The sequence below is a fragment of the Rutilus rutilus genome (genome assembly GCF_951802725.1).
Source record: "Rutilus rutilus genome assembly, chromosome: 9".
Taxonomy (NCBI): Eukaryota; Metazoa; Chordata; class Actinopteri; order Cypriniformes; family Leuciscidae; genus Rutilus; species Rutilus rutilus.
In genome coordinates this window covers 7,787,769-7,813,454 of record NC_140223.1, presented here as the reverse complement: position 1 = coordinate 7,813,454, position 25,686 = coordinate 7,787,769, and the positions used below count along the sequence as shown (strand labels likewise).

Sequence of the window (25,686 nt, the reverse complement as noted above, 5' to 3'; positions counted from 1 at the left end):
TGTTGCATCCCACTGCACAACATATTGAAGGCATAGCTAGCTAGTTCCTTTGCGACTGACGTGAATCAGGTACTCAAGATGGCGGCAGACAAGTTTTAGAAACATAAAACCTGACGTCAGTGAGGAGACGTTGGTGACATCATATGATATTCATCTATAGGCCTATTTTATTGATTAATTTAAACCTTAAACAACAACAGTAAATAATATTAATAATATGAAGAACCAGGAGGAGAAAAGTTTTATTCTGTCACGAAACTGCTGCTATTCCTCTGCTGTCGTCGCTTCAGTGATCCTCAACAAAGCTGATCAACAAAGCTCAGCTGATCGTCATCGGGTTTGAAAGTAACGGCTCCTCTCATCAAAGCTTCCGCCGTTTGTTCGGCTCTCCGTTACAAGGTTTGTAAACTCGCCAAATAAATATAAATACAGAGTCTACTCACTATATATTCCAACACACATATACTGTATATAAACTATATTTATTATACATTACTACGTTTTTACAGTGTACTCGTTTATTGCACAGTATCTGGTATGAAGGTTTTTGCCGTGATAATTGTCTTAGATTGATTTAGTCATTCAATTCAACATATTCTGTACAACTGTGTCTTCAAATTGCTGATATAGCCTAACTAATTTAGCTGATTCCTGCTGTCGTCATTGGCGTTTGTTATGAATAACAAAATCAGGTTAATATAGTTTGGTCTGTTTTTGTTTAGCCTAACTTTACTTTACAGGTGCCCTCATTCTCTTAAATACCATTTTAAAGCCATTTACTGGTCAATAAATATTATGTTGTGAATAATCAGTTTTCCCCAGAACGGTACATTTCTAAAATAATCTGAACATTTCAGTGGCAACACTGAATTACAGTAAGTTACCTTCACCACATGCAAGTACTTTATTACTATGAACTTTCTCTGTGTGAAATTGTATTGTTTGACTGTGTACTTGTGTTTTTTAATCAGTTATTCTCTGAAAATCTTCCCTCATGCTCTCAAATCTCATTCATGTTACTCAGAAAAATAATATCACAGGTTTGGCGCCAATAATGCTATGCATTTTTTTTCTTATTATCATTTGCATTTGAATATAAGACATTTTAACTCTGAATTATAACTTCAAGTTCAGTCTTTTTTTTTAAAAAAAGGAAAAAGCTATTATATGGCTTCAGAAGACTTACAACACAAACACACGAGTTGTGAAATCATTGATTATTTTTAGGATCTTTTCTGGGACATTTTTGGAGCTTAACCATTTTTACATACATTGTTGCATTGAATTGAACTAGACAAGTGTACATAAGAATGGTTTCATGAATGATTTACACAAATTTTTCATGCAGTGAAATTGAATGGTGACTGGGGTTGCCTTATGCCTGAGATCTGCTTTTGGGTTCCACAGACAGAAAGTCAAACAGGTTTGGAACGTCACAAGGCTGAGGAAATTATTTAAATTTCACAACTATCACTTTAATAACCTTACTAACAGTAAATTTTGTACTTTGCAGGGATCTCGGTAAGCTGAAATACAAGTTTGAACAAGAATAAAAATCCTCCTGTAGACCTGAAAATCACTGAAGTGCCTGGACCATCCACCAGAAAAGAGGAGAAACAAACGGAAAACGAATCTGCTGTACCTTTTCACTTTTCTAACTCTTTAAGTACCTCACATGTCCCTTGTGAAGATTTTATTATTGATTGCATTTTATGTTGTAGCGAGTAAAGGTGCGTCACATTTTTGAATTTCGTGAAATTACACAGGCAAAAAAGTCCATTGACCATTGTCAGCAGTGTAGCGACGTAATGTATGAAGCACAGCTCACACAGGAGTCACTTTCAAGTAGCTTTCTGTTGGTCAAATCTAGCGAATTCCAGTGACCACCTTGGTCCCATAGTGACATTTTTGACCACAAACGAAATTGCGAAATCGTGTGGATTCTTATTGAAATGACTGGAATTCACCAGTGAACATTCACAGAACAACAGATAATTTTACTGCACATTAATACTGTTTGTCTCTAGAAGTAGAAGCCTCTACTTCTACTTCCTCTATCTTGTTTCATGAGAATACTCAACAACCATTTATGAATACTGTTGATTCAAGTCACACATTTAAGCTTTTCAAAAGCCAATAGTGTACATTACAGTCTCCAGTTTAACGGCATCCCAGACTTCAACATTTTATGATTCAAAATAGCTGAATAACTAACCATCTGAGTTTTTGGTATAGAGATAAAGGTAAGGATCATAATTTTCAGGAATGTTACAGCACAATGAGTGCATATTAGCACTGTTTGTTTTTGGCATCTGATAGAGCTTTTGGACTTGGAAACAGTGATGTCAGACTTACCATCGGACTGAAACACAAATGTTTTAAAGTTAAGTGAAGATTACTTTTTTTTTTTTACATTGATTTATTTCGTGAAACGTGTTTCCATGCATTTTGTTGAGATGTCTTTTCTTGTATAGCCTATTGTATATACATGTTTGATTATTCATGTTGCTTATGTATTATACTATTTTTTGTGTATTCACTGATATTAATCTATAGTTAGCTTTTTTTCCCAAGTGCATGGAAGTGTATGTATAAAAATAAATATAAAATATGTAATAAACAATTCTTATTTTGTATTTGGTTCAATTTGTTTATTATAAGTCAAAGGTAACCATAGTAACAACATGAAATTAAATATTTAAAAAAATGAAATTTGGTTCCTGGAGGCACCCAAAGTGGTTCCACACAGTGCCTAATATAAGAGTTCCTCAGGAAACTTGTGTGGTTCTTCACTGAACCGCCCCTTTTGCCTAGAGGATCTACAGACGGTTCCGCCGGTGTGGCAAAGTGAAGAACCCCAAAAGGTTCCTCCAGGCACCTTTTATTTTTACAGTGTATTAGGACCTGACCCGTAATATATAAATATTAAGTCTGCTGTTTAAAATAAACAAAGTAGGATAATAGTGTGTGCAAACAGCAGGAAATATTCGTGCAGTGTGTGCATGTCAAAAACTCAATTCCGATTTGAAGCTTGTGACATATAAACACACACATCAACCTGATCATTTTATTAATTGTTCATGTAAACACTAGGTTTGGATTCATCAATCGGAATGAATTAATTCCAATTGAAACAAAAGTTGTGCATGTAAACATGTAAGGGATGAAAATATTCATATAGACCTAGTCTGACCCTCCCCCACTTGGGACAGTCAGATCACCTTTCTTTGTTCCTCACCCCCAAATATGCACCTCTGATCAATCGCGTGAAGCCATCAGTGAAGACCATCAAGGTGTGGCCTGCGGGGGCAGATTTCTCACTCCAGGAAAGGTTTCTACACACAGACTGGAGTATGTTTGCTTCTCAAGCCACCAGTGGCTCTCACACGGACATTGACTGCTACACCTCCTCTGTACTGGATTATATTAATACCACCATTGACAGTGTTACAACCCAGAAGCAGATCACCACATACCCAAATCAGAAGCCATGGATGAACAGGGAAGTGCGACTCCTATTGAAGACACGCAATACTGCCTTCAGATCAGGAGATGCACAAGCCTATAGCACATCCAGAGCAAATCTGAAAAGGGGCATCAAAGAGGCCAAGCACTGCTACAAGCTTAAGATAGAGGGACACTTTTCCAACGCTGACCCTCGGCGCATGTGGCAGGGCATTCAGGCCATCAGTGACTACAAACCCTCTCACTCCACCCCCGCAGCCACTGATGTCAACTTCCTGAACGAGCTAAATGACTTTTATGCTCGCTTTGAAAGAGACAACAGAGAAACTGCCACCAAGCTCAAATCCTCAGCTGACCACCCACCGATCACACTCTCCTCCACAGATGTCTGCAATGCACTGAGCAGGATCAGCGCGCACAAGGCTGCTGGACCAGACAACATCCCTGGACGCGTACTCAGGGCATGTGCGGAGCAGCTCGCTGGGGTTTTTACAGACATTTTCAACCTGTCTCTTGCCCAAGCAACTGTACCAACATGCTTTAAATGCACTTCCATTGTGCCAGTGCCAAAACACTCCAGCCCGAAGTGCCTTAATGACTACCGCCCTGTAGCACTCACACCCATCGTAATGAAGTGCTTTGAGCGGCTGGTCCTGGCACACCTAAAAGACTCTCTACCATCCACATTGGACTCACACCAGTTTGCCTACCGTAGCAATAGGAGCACAGAGGATGCAGTCTCCATGGCACTGCACTCTGTGCTCACACATCTGGACAATAAGAACACTTATGCACGCATGCTGTTTGTTGACTTCAGCTCAGCATTCAACACTGTCATCCCAACTAAGTTAATAGCCAAACTTGGAGACCTGGGCTTCAACACCTCCATGTGCAACTGGATTTTGGACTTCTTGACCAACAGACCCCAGAATGTTCGATCAGGCTCCAACTGCTCCACATCCATCACACTCAACACTGGTGTACCACAGGGCTGTGTGCTAAGCCCGTTCCTCTACTCCCTCTTCACCTCCGACTGCAAGCCTGTGTACGGATCTAATTCCATCGTCAAGTTTGCGGACGACACTACGGTGATTGGTCTCATCAGCAACAACGATGAGACTGCCTATAGGGAGGAGATCAAGCACCTGGCCACATGGTGCACCGAAAATAACCAGCTCCTCAACACCACCAAAACGAAGGAGCTCATCGTGGACTTCAGGAAAGTGTCAAGAGGCACGCACGACACCATCCACATCAATGGAATGGCTGTTGAGCGTGTCTCCAGTTTCAAGTTCCTGGGGACCCACATCTCGGCGGACATGACCTGGACAACCAACACCTCCAGCCTGGTCAAGAAGGCTCACCAGCGCCTCTTCTTCCTGAGGACACTGAGGAAGAATCAGCTTTCCTCCACTATCCTGGTGAACTTCTATCGCTGTGCAATAGAAAGCATCCTGACCAACTGTGCTACAGTGTGGTATGGGAGCTGTTCTGTTGCAGAGCGCAAGGCACTGCAGCGGGTGGTGAAAACCGCCCAGCGCATCACTGGGACTCCACTACCTGCCATCGAGCACATCCAGAGGAAACGCTGTCTGCATCGAGCTCGCAGCATCCTTAAGGACTCCTCTCACCCAGCCCACAGACTGTTTTCTCTCCTGCCTTCCGGCAGGCGTTTCAGGTGCCTCCGGACCAGGACCAGCAGACTAAAGAACAGTTTTTTCCCCAGAGCTGTCTCTTTATTAAACTCTAACCCTCATTGATCCCACTCCCCTTATATACTGATTGACTCTCCTCTCCCTCCTCACACCTGCCTCCATTTTGTTATTTGCAATACTATAATGTTCATTTGCACTGCTGACTGTTATTACAGTAACAACTGTTTACATATGCATCTTGCACTACTACCTTGACTGGAATATGCTCATTTGCACTGCCGACTGTTTATTTACAGTACCGACTGTTATATATACATTGCAATATCGTACCTTAACTGTAATATGCAATTACTTTCCACTGCACTCACTCGGATAGCTTCTGTCCAAACTTTATTTGCACTACTTTAAATCCATTGTTATACTGCTCATTAGCCTAACTTATACATATATCTATTTGTAAAATTCTGTTTATAGTAATATCCATCTGTATATTATGCTCACATTCTGTTTATAGTAACAGCCATCTGTATATATATTCATAGTACATATCTATCTGTAAAATTCTGTTTATAGTAACAGCCATCTGTATATTATATTCAGTACATATCTATCTGTAAACATTCTGTTTATAGTAATAGCCATCTGTATATTATTATATTCAGTACATATCTAGCTGTAAATTCTGTTCACAGTAATAGTTATCTGTATATTATATTCATAGGACAATCTATCTGTAAATTTTTGTTTATAATAGTATTCAACTCTATATTTATTCAGTACATATCCATGTTCTGCACTTATGAACCACTGTATATCCTGCACTTGCTGCTATTGCACTTCTGGTTAGACCTAAACTGCATTTCGTTGCCTTGTACCTGTACTTGTGTAATGACAATAAAGTTGAATCTAATCTAATCTAATCTATTCATAGATCATATTCACATCAAACTTTTATTAAAACAGTTTACAGAGACTAAAGTGGAGCTGAATTATTATCTTATATTCTCCAGTTACACACATGAGACCGGTTACTGAAATTGGGTCAATTTAAAGGCTTTTGAAATTTGGGTCAATATAAAGATATACTCACAGTAGTGTAATGTCTCCAGTTTATAATGTGGATCCTCCTTCAGTTTAGAGAGCAACTTCATTCCTGAAAGTCCTATTTTATTCCCAGACAGATCCAGTTCTCTCAGGTGTTCAGGGTTTGATCTCAGAGCTGAAGTCAGAGCAGCAAAACCTTTATCTGTGACGCCACAATCACTCAACCTGTAGAAACAATGACACACACTTCACTCTCTCAGTTCAGATCAGATCAGTTTAGCAGTGAATCCATTATTAAAGAGAAAGTTAAAACTTAAAGCACAAATTAACATGTTTGATGGTTAATTAGATTGAGATCTAAAATGTGACAAAACATGACCATAAAACATCTAAAGTATCATTCAATCAGGAAAAATAATCTCTTATTTGCACTATATTAAAATTCAGTCTTGTGCAAAATCTGCTTTAATAAATGAGACTATTCACTACATAGATTAGTTTTACTGTTACTTAGATCTGTACTATGTATGTATGGAGTGTCAATTAGTGTGTGTGTTTTTTCATTTTACAAAATTAAAAACAATCCTTGAGAAAGTGTCAATGCAGAAAGATGAACATACAGTAATTAACAGTAAGAATGAATCCAGCATGTTCTTCAATTCTCAGTTCTGACCAGAGGTGTAAAATACTTGAGTAATTTTACTTGATTACTGTACTTAAGTATTATTTTTGGGGATTTTTACTTTACTTGAGTACAATTAAAAATCAATACTTTTACTTTTACTTAATTACATTTTTTAAGAAAAAAAGTACTTTTTACTCCTTATTTTTAGCCTGGAAAAACCCAGACAAACTTCCGGCAAATTTAGATTTGCTCTGCAAGTAGTCTGGCAAAGAGCTCATTCAAGCCCATTTCTAATCCGTCCAAATCGAAGCACCAATCAGAAACGTTGAGGCGGGCTTTACATGATGACGATCGCTCTGATTGGTTTTAGGTCTATCCAATTGCGCCCAGAGGCATTTGAGCGACGTCCGTTGGTGAAGCGCATCAACTTTTAAATGCATTATTATATTCAAATTGCAAACACATGAGGACAGTCTCCATGAAAGACCCACTGGCAGATGAACGTGCTACTACATTTCTCTCCGAAACGGTAGGAAGTTAAATTAGATTTAATAGAGGATTTTAACTGTGACAAGATGATTGACAGGGCAGTTTACGCGACAGATCCGTCCGATAAAGATGACGAAGTAGTATGTCCCAAAGCTTGCCTACTTTTTTGCTACACATTCAAAAGTAAATACCTTTTCTTCACAAAAAGAGTACATACTTTTATAGCATAGTGTAACTCAGGCGAATTGGGACGCAGCATATGGCTTTACACGATCACTCTGATTGGTTTTAGGTCCATCCAATTGCGCCCAGAGGCATTTGAGCGACGTCCGTTGGTGACGCCACTTTGGAAATGAGTTATTCATGAAGCTTTGCAAGACCATAACTCAGTTACTACTGAGAATGGTCTGGTTTTAACCAGGCTATTCTATTTTCCCTTGCTATTACCAAACCAATTGAATTGCGCTGATGCCTAGTTTAATTTAAATGTTATTTATTCTGCCAATGAGATTCGTTTTCACATTCCACCAAATTGGTCAGACATGTTCATTGGTCCTTTGAAAGTGACGTCATGTCGCATCTATTACCACACTGCACAGCACCTTGATCTGGAAATTAAAAAAATTATATCAGTCAATCAAGCAGGAAGGAAGTCGACCGGAAGTTGAAGCCGGCCGCGTGCCACCATCTTGTAGCAGAACTTCACCTGCTGTTAGCATCCCATTGACTCCCATTCATTTTGGCGTCACTTTGACAGCGAATAACTTTACATCTGAGGCGTTTGAAGACTCCATTTGTCCATTATTTATTTCTAAAGAAACACGACAATTTATAAAATGCTCCATTACCTTGTAGCTTATGTTATGGCCCCGTAGAAGCAGTTTTTGTAAAAGTAGGCTAACGATTGCGTCATAACCACGCGACTCTCTGTCGCACAGTAGAGAGATTACCGTATGGACAGGAGGAGAAGCTCGCGTGCAATCAGGGGACGTGGAGGCAAAATGACAAAATAATTAATCAGAATACCTAGCAAAAGTTGCTCCTGCTCTAAGCTCATGGACACCTCCTACTCACACTCTCCGTCTCTGCAAGTTTCGGAAGGGAATGATTCAGATTTCTCTTGGCACAGCTACTAGAAGACAGACGGGTTGCTCACGTGGTCCGTGTAACGCTTTGCTCGGTTTGAGTCTGCGCGTCAGGAAAGGAAGTGCTAAGAAATCGCTAAAAATGGGCTTCACTTGTCTCAATTGAGATCCAATGAGATGGCTCTGTCCACTTCTTATACTGTCTATGCAGTCAATCAGTGGAAGAAAATGGAGGTAGAACGTGATTCAGCTGCGAACACAGTCCAAAATCAGCCACAGGATCAAGATCAGCCGTGGTCGTCCCTTAGCGAATTATTTTCTTTTAGTGGTAAAAGAATGTTTAGTGGACTGTTTAAAGAATGTTGCATACTGGCATTAGATAGTAGTCTTATAGTTTGATAATTAAATACAATTAAATACAAACAGTTCTAAAGCAGGATACAACCTTGTATGTGGTTAATTCACTTCATGTTTTTAGAGATTAAAGCTTAAACAAGAATCTCTAGTTTTCATTCTTGCTGTTACTTTTACTTCTTTAATACTCAAGTACAATTTTAATGTGGTACTTTTTTACTTTTACTCAAGTACGATTCTGGCCAGATATTTTTACTTTTAATTGAGTAAAATTTTCCCTCAGTTCTTGTACTTTCACTTGAGTAACATTTTTGAGTACTTTTTACACCTCTGGTTCTGACTGTGTTGAGCTCGAGTCTGTTTAAAGTCAAGAGACTGAAATGTTGATTGTGTGTGAAAGTGTGTATTTCAGTGTGACTCTCAGTCCTGCAGTTTCATGTTATTGAGGAACAGCTCATGTGTTCAATCATGTACAGCTCAATAATCTGAACTCACAGCAGCAGAAAGAGGCTGAACACTTCAAATATACTTTACATTGTGATTCATGTGTGAGAGTCAAATATGATCTTACCACAGTTTCTTCAGTTTACAGTGAGGATTCTGTAGTACATCAGACAGCAGATTCACTGATTCTCCTATTTTATTAAATGACAGATCCAGTTCTCTCAGGTGTTCAGGGTTTGATCTCAGAGCTGAAGTCAGAGCAGCAAAACCTTCATCTGTGACGCCACACTTACTCAACCTGTAGAGAACAATGACACACACTTCACTCTCTCAGTTCAGAGCAGATCAGTTTAGCAGTGAATCCATTATTAAAGAGAAAGTTCAAACTTAAAGCACAAATTAATATTGTAAGAGCCTAAATGCAGTTAACTGATAAATAATTTTAATTTATGCGTTAAATAGAAATTTACATAATTAATTTATGTGGAGGAAATTGAAGGGAATATTTACAGTATTTACAGGTTGATGCAGTTAATATTTACAGTAATGCAAGGAGTTAATTGTGTAATTATTTAAAATGTGTGTGGATAATTTAGAGTGCATTTATATTACATTGGTGATATTTTGGGAATAGAGGACTGTTATCGCATTTTTTCCTTTAACTGCAGTACATGTACCTTTAATTATTTGGAATACTCTCGCGAGAACGGAAAAGTTTTGAACAGTGAACAGTCAGGCAAGCAGAGAGTGGAGCCATACAGTTTTTTGACCTTTTTTTTCTCTATCCCCCTTTTTTGTCGTTAATTAATCATTTTAATTTTCTGTAATATTCCTGAGCTGATGTTTTTTGTTGCTAACTGAGTAAACGGATAGATTTTTATTTTTTCACGAGTGGTTCAGTGGATTTATTGATGTGGATTCTGACGAAGGGAGTGGACAAAGTGTCAAGCTAGGGCTTCATTCTGTGGAAACCTACAAATATGTTTGATGGATCATTAGATTGAGATCTAAAATGTCACAAAACATGATCATAAAACATCTAAAGTATCATTAAATCAGGAAAAAGAATCTCTTATTTGCACTATATTAAATGTAATCTTGTGCAAAATCTGCTTTAATGAATGAGACTATTCACTACATACGTTAGTTTTACTGTTAAGCCGACTGCACACTGTGCGATTTTGGCCACGATTTGGCCGTCTGAGACAAATTTTGAAAATCCTAAAAGTTTCCTCTGATTTTAGGCCAAAACCTGAAGTGTTTGATCGTTAGATTGTCTTTTTGTTTGGAAAGATGTTTGATGTGTGTTGCTTTTTCAAATGCACATTAAAAGCGACTCAAACTCGCAGTGCTTTCAGATGGAGCAGCGTTTACTACTGATCAGAGCCGTACGTCACTGACAAGCTGCACATAATAAATAAATCACAGCTTTTGCGATTTCATAATAGCGATAAGCAAAATCGATTTCATGTTAATTGTGATTAATTGTGCAGCTCTATTTGATATGTTCACCGACAGCCGATTAATGACCATCAAATTTTACCTCCGACGAGATTCTGAACGCAGCTCACATCACCAAACGTGTCATTGATTGATGATGTAAAACATGTTCAATCATTTACAGCTCAATAATCTGAACTCACAGCAGCAGAAAGAGGCTGAACACTTCAAATATACTTTACATTGTGATTCATGTGTGAGAGTCAAATATGATCTTACTCTAATTTCTCAAGTTTACAGTGAGGATTCTGTAGTACATCAGACAGCAGATTCACTGATTTTCCTAGTTTATTCTCAGACAGATCCAGTTCTCTCAGGTATTCAGGGTTTGATTTCAGAGCTGAAGTCAGAGCAGCAAAACCTTCATCTGTGACATCACAATTACTCAACCTGTAGAGAACAATGACACACACTTCACTCTCTCAGTTCAGATCAGATCAGTTTAGCAGTGAATCCATTATTAAAGAGAAAGTTCAAACTTAAAGCACAAATTAATATGTTTGATGGATCATTAGATTGAGATCCAAAATGTCACAAAACATGATCATAAAACATCTAAAGTATCATTCAATCAGGAAAAATAATCTCTTATTTGCACTATATTAAAATTCAGTCTTGTTTAACATCTACTTTAATAAATGAGACTTTCCACAACATAGGTTAGTTTTACTGTTAAGCCAACTGCACACTGCAATTTTGGCCACGATTTGGCCGTCTGAGACAAATTTAGCAAATCCTAAAAGTTTTCTCTGATCTTAGGCCAAAACCTGAAGCGTTTGATCGTTAGTTTGATATTAGGGCTGCACGATTGATCGAAATGAAACCGCACTCAATCTGGTAAAGGCTGTGATTATTTTATGTGCAGTTTGTCAGTGAAGTACGGCTCTGTGATCGGTAGTAAATGCTGCTCGATCTGAAAGCCAGAGGGTGTCACACACACACACACACACACACACACACACACACACACACACACACACACACACACACACACACACACTATTCCAGGAAATCCCTATGGGCATCATACTATCAGTAGCTGAATAAACAGAAGACTGAAACGCTTTGACTTATTAAATGTTGTCTTTTGTTGGACAAGAGGTTCATAAATGCTTCTCATGTTTGGAAAGATGTTTGATGTGAGTTTCTTTTTCAAATGCACATTAAAAGCGACTCAAACTCGCAGTGCTTTCAGATGGAGCAGCGTTTACTACTGATCAGAGCTGTACGTCACTGACAAGCTGCACATAATAAATAATCTCAGCTTTTGCGATTTCATAATAGTGATAAGCAAAATCGACTTCATGTTAATTGCGATTAATTGTGCAGCTCTATTTGATATGTTCACCGACAGCCGATTAATGACCGTCAAATTTTACCTCCGACGAGATTCTGGCAGTGTCTGAAGATTTGACTCTCAGTCCTGCAGTGTGACTTCTCCTACGACAACCGTCACATTGTCTTCATTTTTCAAGACAAGCCATGACCAAAATAAACATTAGAGATTTCTGTAGCCGCCATTTCAATCCCGCGTGTAACGCAGCTCACATCACCAAACGTGTCATTGATTGATGATGTAAAATGTGTTCAATCATTTACAGCTCAATAATCTGAACTCACAGCAGCAGAAAGAGGCTGAACACTTCAAATATACTTTACATTGTGATTCATGTGTGAGAGTCAAATATGATCTTACTCTAATTTCTCCAGTTTACAGTGAGGATTCTGTAGTACATCAGACAGCAGATTCACTGATTTTCCTATTTTATTCTCAGACAGATCCAGTTTTCTCAGGTGTTCAGGGTTTGATCTCAGAGCTGAAGTCAGAGCAGCAAAACCTTTATCTGTGACGCCACAATAACTCAACCTGTAGAGAACAATGACACACACTTCACTCTCAGTTCAGATCAGATCAGTTTAGCAGTGAATCCATTATTAAAGAGAAAGTTCAAACTTAAAGCACAAATTAATATGTTTGATGGATCATTAGATTGAGATCTAAAATGTCACAAAACATGATCATAAAACATCTAAAGTATCATTCAATCAGGAAAAATAATCTCTTATTTGCACTATAATAAAATTCAGTCTTGTGTTCAGTCTGCTTTAATAAATGACACTATTCACAACATAGGCTAGTTTTACAGTTACTTACTTAATCTGTACTATGTAATATGTATGGAGTGTCAATGTGAGTGTGTTTTCATTTTACAAAATTAAAAACAATACTTTAGAAAGTGTCAATGCAGAAAGATTAACAAAATTAACAGTAAGAATGAATCCAGCATGTTCTTCATTTCTCAGTTCTGACTGTGTTGAGCTCGAGTCTGTTTAAAGTAAAGAGACTGAAATGTTGATTGTGTGTGAAAGTGTGTATTTCAGTGTGACTCTCAGTCCTGCAGTTTCATGTTATTGAGGATCAGCTCATGTGTTCAATAATTTACAGCTCAATAATCTGAACTCACAGCAGCAGAAAGAGGCTGAACACTTCAAATATACTTTACATTGTGATTCATGTGTGAGAGTCAAATATGATCTTACCACAGTTTCTCCAGTTTACAGTGAGGATTCTGTAGTACATCAGACAGCAGATTCACTGATTTTCCTATTTTATTCCATGACAGACTCAGTACTCTCAGGTGTTCAGGGTTTGATCTCAGAGCTGAAGTCAGAGCAGCACAACCTTCATCTGTGACGCCACACTTACTCAACCTGTAGAGAACAATGACACACACTTCACTCTCTCAGTTCAGATCAGATCAGTTTAGCAGTGAATCCATTATTAAAGAGAAAGTTCAAACTTAAAGCATAAGTTAATATATTTGATGGATCATTAGATTGAGATCTAAAATTTCACAAAACATGATCATAAAACATCTAAAGTATCATTCAATCAGGAAAAATAATCTTATTTTGCTTTAATAAATTACACTATTCAAAATGGAGGCTAGTTTCACTGTTACTTACTAGATCTGTACTATGTAATATATATGGAGTGTCAATTTGAGTGTGTGTGAGTGTGTTTTCATTTGACAAAATTAAAAATAATCCTTTAGAAAGTGTCAATGCAGAAAGATGAACATAATTAACAGTAAGAATGAATCCAGCATGTTCTTCATTTCTCAGTTCTGACTGTGTTGAGCTCGAGTCTGTTTTAAGTCTAGAGACTGAAATATTGATTGTGTGTGAAAGTGTGTATTTCAGTGTGACTCTCAGTCCTGCAGTTTCATGTTATTGAGGATCAGCTCATGTGTTCAGTCATTTACAGCTCAATAATCTGAACTCACAGCAGCAGAAAGAGGCAGAACACTTCAAATATACTTTACATTGTGATTCATGTGTGAGAGTCAAATATGATCTTACTCCAATTTCTCCAGTTTACAGTGAGGATTCTGTAGTACATCAGACAGCAGATTCACTGATTTTCCTATTTTATTCCCAGACAGATCCAGTTCTCTCAGGTGTTCAGGGTTTGATCTCAGAGCTGAAGTCAGAGCAGCAAAACCTTCATCTGTGACGCCACACTTAATCAACCTGAAGAGAACAATGACACACACTTCACTCTCTCAGTTCAGATCAGATCAGTTTAGCAGTGAATCCATTATTAAAGAGAAAGTTCAAACTTAAAGCACAAATTAATATGTTTGAGGGATCATTAGATTGAGATCTAAAATTTCACAAAACATGATAAAACATCTAAAGTATCATTCAATCAGGAAAAATAATCTCTGTAACGCAGTTCAGATGGGATGAAGGAGGCGGGAACCAGCAAACATTTAAAGACTTTAATGACAAAATAAATCAACAACAAAACGAAAGTAAAAGACAGCAGCCCCTCACAGATGACGGCTGTCAGAAAATAAAACAAAGACCACAACATAAGTCCAGGCCTGTCCTCTCTCGCTCTTCACTGTCGTCACTCCTCCGTGAGAGATACGAGACCGGTGCGTCGCTCATCAGTAATCACGCCACCGGCCTCGTGCTGCTCTCTCACGGCCCTCCGCCTCGTCCTACTCGCCACAATCTCTTATTTGCACTATATTAAAATTCAGTCTTGTGCAAAATCTGCATTAATAAACGACACTATTCACAACATAGGTTAGTTTTACTGTTACTTATGTAATATGTATGGAGTTTCAATTAGTCTGTGTTTTCATTTTACAAAATTAAAAACAATACTTTAGAAAGTGTCAATGCAGAAAGATGAACATAATAGGCCCTTTTCACAATGACGTCAGAAAACTTCCGCTTTTCCGCAAAGCAGGGTATACGTACATCCGTTTTAACTTGCGCGCGCTGGTTAACGTTACTTCAGGAGAATACAAAAGGTGATAACTAAAAACACGAAAGGTTAAGTTTAAAATAATAATGTTGACGTATTTAGCGTTATTGGTTCTTATATTTAGGGTATTTTGATAACGTTAATGACAATTTCCAGTAACTTATAGCATTCTTTAAAGTGTAACTGTCGTGGAGGGGAAAGTTAGACTAGCTAGCAACAAGATAAATCGCGGTCAGCCTGTGTTGCCACAAGTTTACTAACAAGTGTTCAATTTTTATCAAAGCTAAATGTCAAACCATTTCCATATGCTGATGTGATTTATCATTCATTTCTTCCTGTTTTCATTTTTCAACAGTTTCCCATCCAATAAGCATGGCATTTTCCTCATGGACCTGTGACAACGCCCTCTCACTGTCACCTCATCGACAACTACATTCGAAACTATTCCAATGCAATGTTTTGGTGAAAGGGCACAACATTAACCATGAATGCGTTACTGATTTATATCTAACAATACACAATCTATAGCTAAGTAATAATATCAGTAATAAACATGACTGCAACAAGAGTTTGCAGGTCTGTATTACAGCAAATTAATCAAGAATATGGACTTCACTGCAGAAGAAAAAGCTAACTAGCAGCTACCGTAATCCTAACTCCTCTGCTAACGCAAGTTGGGCGGGACAATACAAAATGATTACCTTCATAAGCAAACAAGTACTGCTCAATGAAGAATTTGTATCCTTTATCAAGTCTGGAACGTGTGGTGAGTGAAAACTTGTCTGCAAGACTATGTACATCATCCAGATGTATTTCTAGCAGGTGTTGAAGAGTTAACTCCATAGTGTACCGTTATGCTGGCGGCGGAACTAAACATACACTGCTTTGAGTCAGAACGGAAGTTGCGTGACGTCTTGTGAAAAGGGCCTATTAACAGTAAGAATGAATCCAGCATGTTCTTCATTTCTCAGTTCTGTGTGTTGAGCTCGAGTCTGTTTAAAGTCAAGAGACTGAAATGTTGATTGTGTGTGAAAGTGTGTATTTCAGTGTGACTCTCAGTCCTGCAGTTTCATGTTATTGAGGATCAGCTCATGTGTTCAATCATTTACAGCTCAATAATCTGAACTCACAGCAGCAGAAAGAGGCTGAACACTTCAAATATACTTTACATTGTGATTCATGTGTGAGAGTCAAATATGATTTTACCACAGTTTCTCCAGTTTACAGTGAGGATTCTGTAGTACATCAGACAGCAGATTCACTGATTTTCCTATTTTATTCCCAGACAGATTCAGTTCTCTCAGGTGTTCAGGGTTTGATCTCAGAGCTGAAGTCAGAGCAGCAAAACCTTCATCTGTGACGCCACAATCACTCAACCTGTAGAGAGATGAAAATCAAATAGCATAATTTAAACACTATCAAATGGCTTTCCAACAAATTTCAATTCCAATATAATTTAACAATGTAAAATTCTTGTCCAAGGTTCATGGTCAAATGCTTCTATTTACAAAGTGTTTTTGCAGCGGTAAGAACTGTAGCCAATCACAGGCATGTTTGCTGATCTCTTTTTTGTTCAGTGCCGAGTTCTTCACGCTCGCGAATCCTCTCACTAACAAAATGACAGATTTTCTTTATGCAGTGTAGACAACTTTATTGTTTATAATGGAACTTTGTGAGATTGTGAACTGAGATGAGTGACAGCTTTATAATGATTGTAAAGGCTATACATTTTCTTGCTGCTGAGGACCAATGGCCAATTACACGCTGCAAAACAGATTAATAGATAAACATTCATATCAATATATTTTTGAAATTTCTGTAATTGACAAAAGTAATGACTTGGAAATAATTTTAAATGTCTCATTGTACATTGCTGTTCTTGTTATGTAAGAGTCGTTGCTACACATTAAATCTGCACTTTACTAGAGAACCGTCACTAATGTCACAAACTCAGTGATTTGATTCTTAACTGTCAATCTCACAGTAAAATTTAAATGTGAAGTTTTAGTAAACTTTCAGCTAAACATCAAGTAATGTTTAATTGTCCATCTAATTGTAAAATTTAAATGTATGACTCTGCTGTGTAAACCATACATCGAATGTTTTTAGGAGATTTGAGCTACTTGATAAATGAGCTGTTTCTCCAGTTGTTTGCTTGGTCTTAATTTCTTTTATCATTTCTTTTAAATATTTAAATTCCTTCTTTATGTGCAAGAACATTCAACTAGTAAACCTGAATTATTTATTCATACACACATTTTCTGACTTTGTTTGTAATTCCTGAAGGAATTTTACATTGTCACGGTTTAAGAAACACATCAAATACTGACCACTGAACTCTAGACAACATCTGCAGCACTGAAGATTTATGAACTGTTATTTCCTGATGTTTTAACAGTGAACTGATTGTTCTGATTGATACTTACTGAACTGATCTGGATTCTTTAATCACAGGAAGAAGCTTCTGAAGAACATTTAGTTGTTCAGTTTTATTGTCTCTTCCAACAAAATCATTAATATCAAACTTGTCCAGCTTCTCCTCTGATGTCAACAACACAAAGACTACAGCTGACCACTGAGATGAAGAGAGTTTGACTTTCTTTATTCTCCCAGATGTCAGATACTGTTGTATTTCCTCCACTAGTGAACGATCACCCAGTTCATTCAGACAGTGGAACAGATTGATGGATTTCTCTGGAGAGTCAATGGTCCTGATTTTCTTCTTGATATACTCAACTGTTTCCTCATTGCTGTCAGATGTTCTTGTCTGTTTCATTAGTCTTTGTAGGAGAATCTGATGAGACTCCACTGACAGACCCAGAAGAAACCGCAGGAAAAGATCCAGATGTCCATTTTTACTCTGTAGAGCCTCATTCACAGCTCTCTGATGCAGCGCAGATAATGAAACATGTTCTTCTGGTGAACTGAGCTGAAACAAGTCCTTCATTTTAGACAGCAATCTCTGTTTGGTGATTTGGTCAAACACATTTGTGTTGTTGTTTATATAGTCGAGATGCACATATAGAGCCGCTAGATGTTCCTGAACGCTCAGATGAACAAAGCAGAAGACTTTCCCCTGATACCAGCCAAACTCCTCTCTGAAGATCTGAGTGCACAATCCTGAGTAAACTGATGCTTCTGTCACATCAATGCCACACTCTCTCAGGTCTTCCTCATAGAAGATCACATTGCCTTTCACAAGCTGCTGAAAAGCCAGTTTCCCCAGTTTGAGGATCATGTCTTCATCTGTCACGTTCTTCTCATTAGATTAGATTAGATTCAACTTTATTGTCATTACACAAGTACAGGTACAAGGCAACGAAATGCAGTTTAGGTCTAACCAGAAGTGCAATAGCAGCAAGTGCAGGATATACAGTGGTTCATAAGTGCAGAACATGGATATGTACTGAATAAATATAGAGTTGAATACTATTATAAACAAAAATTTACAGATAGATTGTCCTATGAATATAATATACAGATAACTATTACTGTGAACAGAATTTACAGCTAGATATGTACTTAATATAATAATATACAGATGGCTATTACTATAAACAGAATGTTTACAGATAGATATGTACTGAATATAATATACAGATGGCTGTTACTATAAACAGAATTTTACAGATAGATATGTACTATGAATATATATACAGATGGCTATTACTATAAACAGAATGTTTACAGATAGATATGTACTATGAATATATATACAGATGGCTATTACTATAAACAGAATGTTTACAGATAGATATGTACTGAATATAATATACAGATGGCTGTTACTATAAACATAATTTTACAGATAGATATGTACTATGAATATATATACAGATGGCTGTTACTATAAACAGAATGTGAGCATAATATACAGATGGATATTACTATAAACAGAATTTTACAAATAGATATATGTATAAGTTAGGCTAATGAGCAGTATAACAATGGATTTAAAGTAGTGCAAATAAAGTTTGGACAGAAGCTATCCGAGTGAGTGCAGTGGAAAGTAATTGCATATTACAGTTAAGGTACGATATTGCAATGTATATATAACAGTCGGTACTGTAAATAAACAGTCGGCAGTGCAAATGAGCATATTCCAGTCAAGGTAGTAGTGCAAGATGCATATGTAAACAGTTGTTACTGTAATAACAGTCAGCAGTGCAAATGAACATTATAGTATTGCAAATAACAAAATGGAGGCAGGTGTGAGGAGGGAGAGGAGAGTCAATCAGTATATGAGGGGAGTGGGATCAATGAGGGTTAGAGTTTAATAAAGAGACAGCTCTGGGGAAAAAACTGTTCTTTAGTCTGCTGGTCCTGGTCCGGAGGCACCTGAAACGCCTGCCGGAAGGCAGGAGAGAAAACAGTCTGTGGGCTGGGTGAGAGGAGTCCTTAAGGATGCTGCGAGCTCGATGCAGACAGCGTTTCCTCTGGATGTGCTCGATGGCAGGTAGTGGAGTCCCAGTGATGCGCTGGGCGGTTTTCACCACCCGCTGCAGTGCCTTGCGCTCTGCAACAGAACAGCTCCCATACCACACTGTAGCACAGTTGGTCAGGATGCTTTCTATTGCACAGCGATAGAAGTTCACCAGGATAGTGGAGGAAAGCTGATTCTTCCTCAGTGTCCTCAGGAAGAAGAGGCGCTGGTGAGCCTTCTTGACCAGGCTGGAGGTGTTGGTTGTCCAGGTCATGTCCGCCGAGATGTGGGTCCCCAGGAACTTGAAACTGGAGACACGCTCAACAGCCATTCCATTGATGTGGATGGTGTCGTGTGTGCCTCTTGACACTTTCCTGAAGTCCACGATGAGCTCCTTCGTTTTGGTGGTGTTGAGGAGCTGGTTATTTTCGGTGCACCATGTGGCCAGGTGCTTGATCTCCTCCCTATAGGCAGTCTCATCGTTGTTGCTGATGAGACCAATCACCGTAGTGTCGTCCGCAAACTTGACGATGGAATTAGATCCGTACACAGGCTTGCAGTCGGAGGTGAAGAGGGAGTAGAGGAACGGGCTTAGCACACAGCCCTGTGGTACACCAGTGTTGAGTGTGATGGATGTGGAGCAGTTGGAGCCTGATCGAACATTCTGGGGTCTGTTGGTCAAGAAGTCCAAAATCCAGTTGCACATGGAGGTGTTGAAGCCCAGGTCTCCAAGTTTGGCTATTAACTTAGTTGGGATGACAGTGTTGAATGCTGAGCTGAAGTCAACAAACAGCATGCGTGCATAAGTGTTCTTATTGTCCAGATGTGTGAGCACAGAGTGCAGTGCCATGGAGACTGCATCCTCTGTGCTCCTATTGCTACGGTAGGCAAACTGGTGTGAGTCCAATGTGGATGGTAGAGAGTCTTTTAGGTGTGCCAGGACCAGCCGCTCAAAGCACTTCATTACGATGGGTGTGAGTGCTACAGGGCGGTAGTCATTAAGGCACTTCGGGCTGGAGTGTTTTGGCACTGGCACAATGGAAGTGCATTTAAAGCATGTTGGTACAGTTGCTTGGGCAAGAGACAGGTTGAAAATGTCTGTAAAAACCCCAGCGAGCTGCTCCGCACATGCCCTGAGTACGCGTCCAGGGATGTTGTCTGGTCCAGCAGCCTTGTGCGCGCTGATCCTGCTCAGTGCATTGCAGACATCTGTGGAGGAGAGTGTGATCGGTGGGTGGTCAGCTGAGGATTTGAGCTTGGTGGCAGTTTCTCTGTTGTCTCTTTCAAAGCGAGCATAAAAGTCATTTAGCTCGTTCAGGAAGTTGACATCAGTGGCTGCGGGGGTGGAGTGAGAGGGTTTGTAGTCACTGATGGCCTGAATGCCCTGCCACATGCGCCGAGGGTCAGCGTTGGAAAAGTGTCCCTCTATCTTAAGCTTGTAGCAGTGCTTGGCCTCTTTGATGCCCCTTTTCAGATTTGCTCTGGATGTGCTATAGGCTTGTGCATCTCCTGATCTGAAGGCAGTATTGCGTGTCTTCAATAGGAGTCGCACTTCCCTGTTCATCCATGGCTTCTGATTTGGGTATGTGGTGATCTGCTTCTGGGTTGTAACACTGTCAATGGTGGTATTAATATAATCCAGTACAGAGGAGGTGTAGCAGTCAATGTCCGTGTGAGAGCCACTGGTGGCTTGAGAAGCAAACATACTCCAGTCTGTGTGTAGAAACCTTTCCTGGAGTGAGAAATCTGCCCCCGCAGGCCACACCTTGATGGTCTTCACTGATGGCTTCACGCGATTGATCAGAGGTGCATATTTGGGGGTGAGGAACAAAGAAAGGTGATCTGACTGTCCCAAGTGGGGGAGGGGTGTCGCGACGTAAGCTTCAGCCATGTTTGTGTAAACATGGTCTAAGGTTTTGTTTCCTCTGGTGTGACAGGAAACATGCTGGTGAAATTTCGGTAGCACTGACTTTAAGTTTGAATGATTAAAATCACCCGCAACAATAAACGCAGCTTCCGGGTGAACGGTCTGTTGTTTACTGATGGCTGCGTGAAGTTCTTTCATAGCAAACTTGGCATCAGCATCCGGGGGAATATAGGCTGCAGTTATAATAGTGGAAGTGAACTCCCGCGGTAGATAAAACGGTCTACATTTAACCATGAGAAACTCAAGGTTAGCTGAACAATGTCTCCCAACAATAGCAGAGTTTGTGCACCAAGCTTTGTTAATGTAAATGCACAATCCACCACCTCTGGTCTTACCGGAGCCATGTAATGTTCTATCCGCCCGGAATGTATGGCGTCCCGCTAGCTCAATAGCGTTGTCCGGTATTCCGCTGTTTAACCATGTTTCCGTGAAAATTAGAACATTACAGTTCAAAAGTCTCTTGCTGTATGTGATGTTGAGTCGAATCTCCTCCATTTTGTTCAACAGCGACCGTACATTGGCAAGGAAAATGCTGGGTAAAGAGAGCCGGTGTGGTGTTAGCTTTAGCTTAGCTCTTAGTCCTCCGCGCTTCCCCCGCCTTTGTTTACGATCTCGCCGGCGCCTGCGAGCACTTCCGCCCGGCCGGGCAGAGTGCATAGCCTCGGGTGATCTGGCGATCTCAGGAAGGAGTCGAAGGTTGTCCATAAAACTGTCGGAAATTCGCAAACCAATATCCAAAAGCTCACCTTGGGTGTACGATGTTAAGGCACAACTGTTCTGGACGAACAGACCCGAAATGAGCAAGAAAAATACTGCTAAATTACAGAATCTGGAGAGACCGCGAGCCTCGCGATGTACTCGCGCCGCCATCATAGTCCTTCTCATGTTTGATGTTGGTCTGAAGGATCAGGAAGTGTGTGTACATCTGAGTGAGAGTCTTGGGAATCTCTCCACTCTCTGCTTCGCTCAACATCTTCTCCAGAACAGTGGCTGAGATCCAGCAGAACACTGGGATGTGGCACATGATGAAGAGGCTCCTTGATGACTTCAGGTGTGTGATGATTGTATTGGCCAGACTCTGATCACTGACTCTCTTCCTGAAGTATTCCTCCTTCTGTGGATCATTGAAGCCTCGTACCTCTGTCACTCGATGGACACACTCAGAGGGGACGAGATCGGCTGCTGCTGGTCTGGAGGTGATCCAGATGAGAGCAGAGGGAAGCAGATTCCCCACAATGAGGTTCGTCAGCAACACGTCCAGAGATTTCTTTTTGTTTGCATCTTGTAAAGTCTCTTTCTTTTTAAAATGTAAGGGAAGACGACACTCGTCCAGACCATCAAAGATGAACAACACTTTATATTTGTCTTTGGATATTTCCATTTCTTTAGTTTCAGGGAAAAAGACATGAAGAAGATCTGAAAGACTGAGCGTTTCGTCCTTCATCAGATTGATCTCTCTGAAAGGAAGTGGAAATATGAGCTGGACGTCCTGATTCTCTTTCTCTTCAGCCCAGTCCAGGATGAACTTCTGCACAGAGACTGTTTTTCCAATGCCAGCGACTCCCTTTGTCAGCACAGTTCTGATGGGTTTGTCTTGTCCAGATAAAGGTCTAAAGATGTCATTGCATTTGATCGGTATGTCCTCTGTTGCTGCTCTCCTGGATTGTGTCTCAATCTGTCTCACCTCATGTTCATTACTGATCTCTCCACTCTCACTCTCTGTGATGTAGAGCTCTGTGTAAATCTCATTCAGGAGTGTTGGGTTTCCCTGCTGTGCCATTCCCTCATACAGACACTCAAACCTCTTCATCAGACTTGATCTAAACCTATTGAGGACTTCATGGCTGTAAAAATTAAAATACCACAATATTAAATAAACACAATGTCTTTTTTTAATCATATATTTTGTTGAAATGTAATACCTGAGATCAGTCTGTGTATCTCCACTCTTAAAATCTACTGGCTGAATAATAGAGCCGTCACTCCTCATAGACACACAGCTGGGCTCTGGTTCTGATCTCTTCTGATGAACTGAACTATAACAGAGTTCAAAGTTAAACATATATGCCATATTCAACATATTACATTTCCATTTATCAATAAAACAATCACTGTTTATGTTTATTTAATTTACACTATTACAAAAATTGTACTTTGAAATGAATTATTTCACAGATGTCTGTCTGTGTGAGCAACACTATATTGTATGCATTAAAATATTACATTAAAACATTCTTCTTGTACATTGTTTATATCTTGTAGAATATATTACTGATAATGTTCTGATCATATAAAATACCATAGGCCTACTATAATCATATTTTTATAGAAATGTAATACCGGAGATCATGTTGTGTATCTTCACTCTTAAAATATAATGGATGACCCATAGACCGGTCACTCCTCATAGACACACAGCTGGGCTCTGGCTCTGATCTCTTCTGATGAACTGAACTATAACAGAGTTCAAAGTTAAACATATTTGCCATATTCAACATATTACATTTCCATTTATCAATAAAACAATCACTCTTTATGATTACTTAATTTACACTATTACAAAAATTGTACTTTGAAATTAGTTATTTCACAGATGTCTGTCTGTGTGAGCAACACTATATTGTATGCATTCACTCTTAAAATATAATGGATGACCCATAGACCTGTCACTCCTCATAGACACACAGCTGGGCTTTGGTTCTGATCTCTTCTGATGAACTGAACTAGAACAAAAAATTATAATTAATGGTGATAATATTTTAATATAAGTTGTTAAAAGGTATTTGAATTTGAATTTTTTTATTCAATAAAATTAAAGTTTTTAACTTTATAAAAACATCTTCTTTATAATTTAAAGATTATTTAATCTGGAGTTTATTCAAAATACCTGCATCCTGGATAAAAATCTTCATTTCTGGATGTTTGAGATTCATCCATGATGAAGCTGAACAGTTGAAACAGAATCTGATCTTCACCACTGACTCTGAATGGAAATGACAAACAATAATTCAGCTGAACGGGACCTGAGATTCAATGTTAGTCGTATACTTACACAAATGCTAAATAAACCACAAACAACACGAAACAATGAAACCATGTTTTGCTCTGAAATGAAACACATGAAATAACTAATATAGCCTATTATTTAGGGGAAATAGGCTATATTTGGCCTAAATGCGGAAGTCACCTGTAAAACGTCTCGAGACCTGAACACTCACCTTGATCAACGTTTGATCACATTCAGATTCACAAAATCCACCGCCGTTTCTATCAAGTTACACGTAAATTCGTGTCTTAGCTTTTGTGAAGGTTTCCATTAAACACTTTGCATTTGATACTCATTATAGAATCGATTCTGGCTTTTAAATGGCGAAACATCAACTCTGATCATTTACTTTTTATTTGTTCCGCGCAAAACAATATCTTGTCCGGTTCGTGAACGAATCGTTCTTTTGAACCGATTCTTTTTAGTGAACCGGTCGAACCAGTAAGCTACATCAAATCGGACTGAATCGTTCGTAACAGTACGCGTCTTGAGTAAGCGCTGATCCACAAGTTAACGTTACTTGAATTACTCACTTTCGGACATGCCTGACAGTCCCTCCGACTCGAAATAAAACAATATCCCGGAATATATTTTACTCCAGTAACTCTTCACTGAACTGAGGCAAGCATGTTGTGCTGAGAGAACTGAGGCATGTTGTGCTGAGAGAACTGATGAGCACGAGCAGCTATTGATCATGGCTGTGCTGTCCTTTTTAAAAACTGTTTCAGGAATTTGCAACGCTGATGTCCAGCAATCTACACTTGCCAGAGAGTCCGACTACACCTTATTTCCTGGTATGTAAACATTAAAGGGGTAGCCAAGTTTAAACCTAAAATGAAAAGCCATCATTTACTCACTCCACTGCAAAATATATTTTTCTTAATTAGTGTTTTTTTCTTGTTTCCAGTCCAGATATATAAAATTCTTACATGAAGAAGCATTTAATAGACAAGTAAAAATTGTCTTGTTTTCTGAAAGAATATGTCAAAATTTAGTGAGTTTATGCTTAAAACAAGCAAAATAATATGGCAGTGCGTTTTAACGTTCTAACCCTAATCAATTTTAATTTTTAGGTGAAAATTTTAATTTCAGTGCAATCGTAAACATTTTGATATGGTTATACAAAGCATCCCTTCTGCCTTCCTTTTGATGGCAAAAAATGCACTACCTAATTTGCTCAACCCTCCTCTTCTCCCATCATTGATGATTGCTGGTCATCAGTTCTGTAGTAGGACTTTGCAAAACAGAGTGTTCCGTGATCTCTTTACTCTGACATTATACCCAATGCAATATAGTCGAAATGCAGCTTCTCTTATCTTCAATCATTCTTCTCTGAAGAAACTGCGC

General features: G+C 38.9%; 1 protein-coding gene and 1 long non-coding RNA gene across 2 annotated transcripts in view; one reads left to right on the top strand and one right to left on the bottom strand.

Annotated features, from left to right (window-relative positions):
* LOC311296765 overlaps positions 1–25,686 on the top strand; it is a 120,479-nt gene that overhangs the window by 7,596 nt on the left and 87,197 nt on the right. The gene's annotated exons all lie outside the window — the stretch shown is intronic.
* On the bottom strand, positions 9,285–24,714 carry LOC311296863 (NACHT, LRR and PYD domains-containing protein 3-like; the record flags this gene model as incomplete). The annotated part of the gene is made up of 13 exons (XM_084418843.1): positions 24,512–24,714; positions 24,181–24,276; positions 23,885–24,016; positions 23,634–23,747; positions 23,216–23,329; positions 22,152–23,137; positions 17,370–18,189; positions 16,150–16,320; positions 14,025–14,195; positions 13,203–13,373; positions 12,358–12,528; positions 10,881–11,051; positions 9,285–9,459 (listed from the first exon to the last, which is right to left on the bottom strand). The coding sequence occupies exons 2-13, from the start codon at positions 24,228–24,230 to the stop codon at positions 9,285–9,287; spliced, it is 3,246 nt and encodes a 1,081-aa protein (XP_084274969.1). The 5' UTR covers positions 24,231–24,276; positions 24,512–24,714.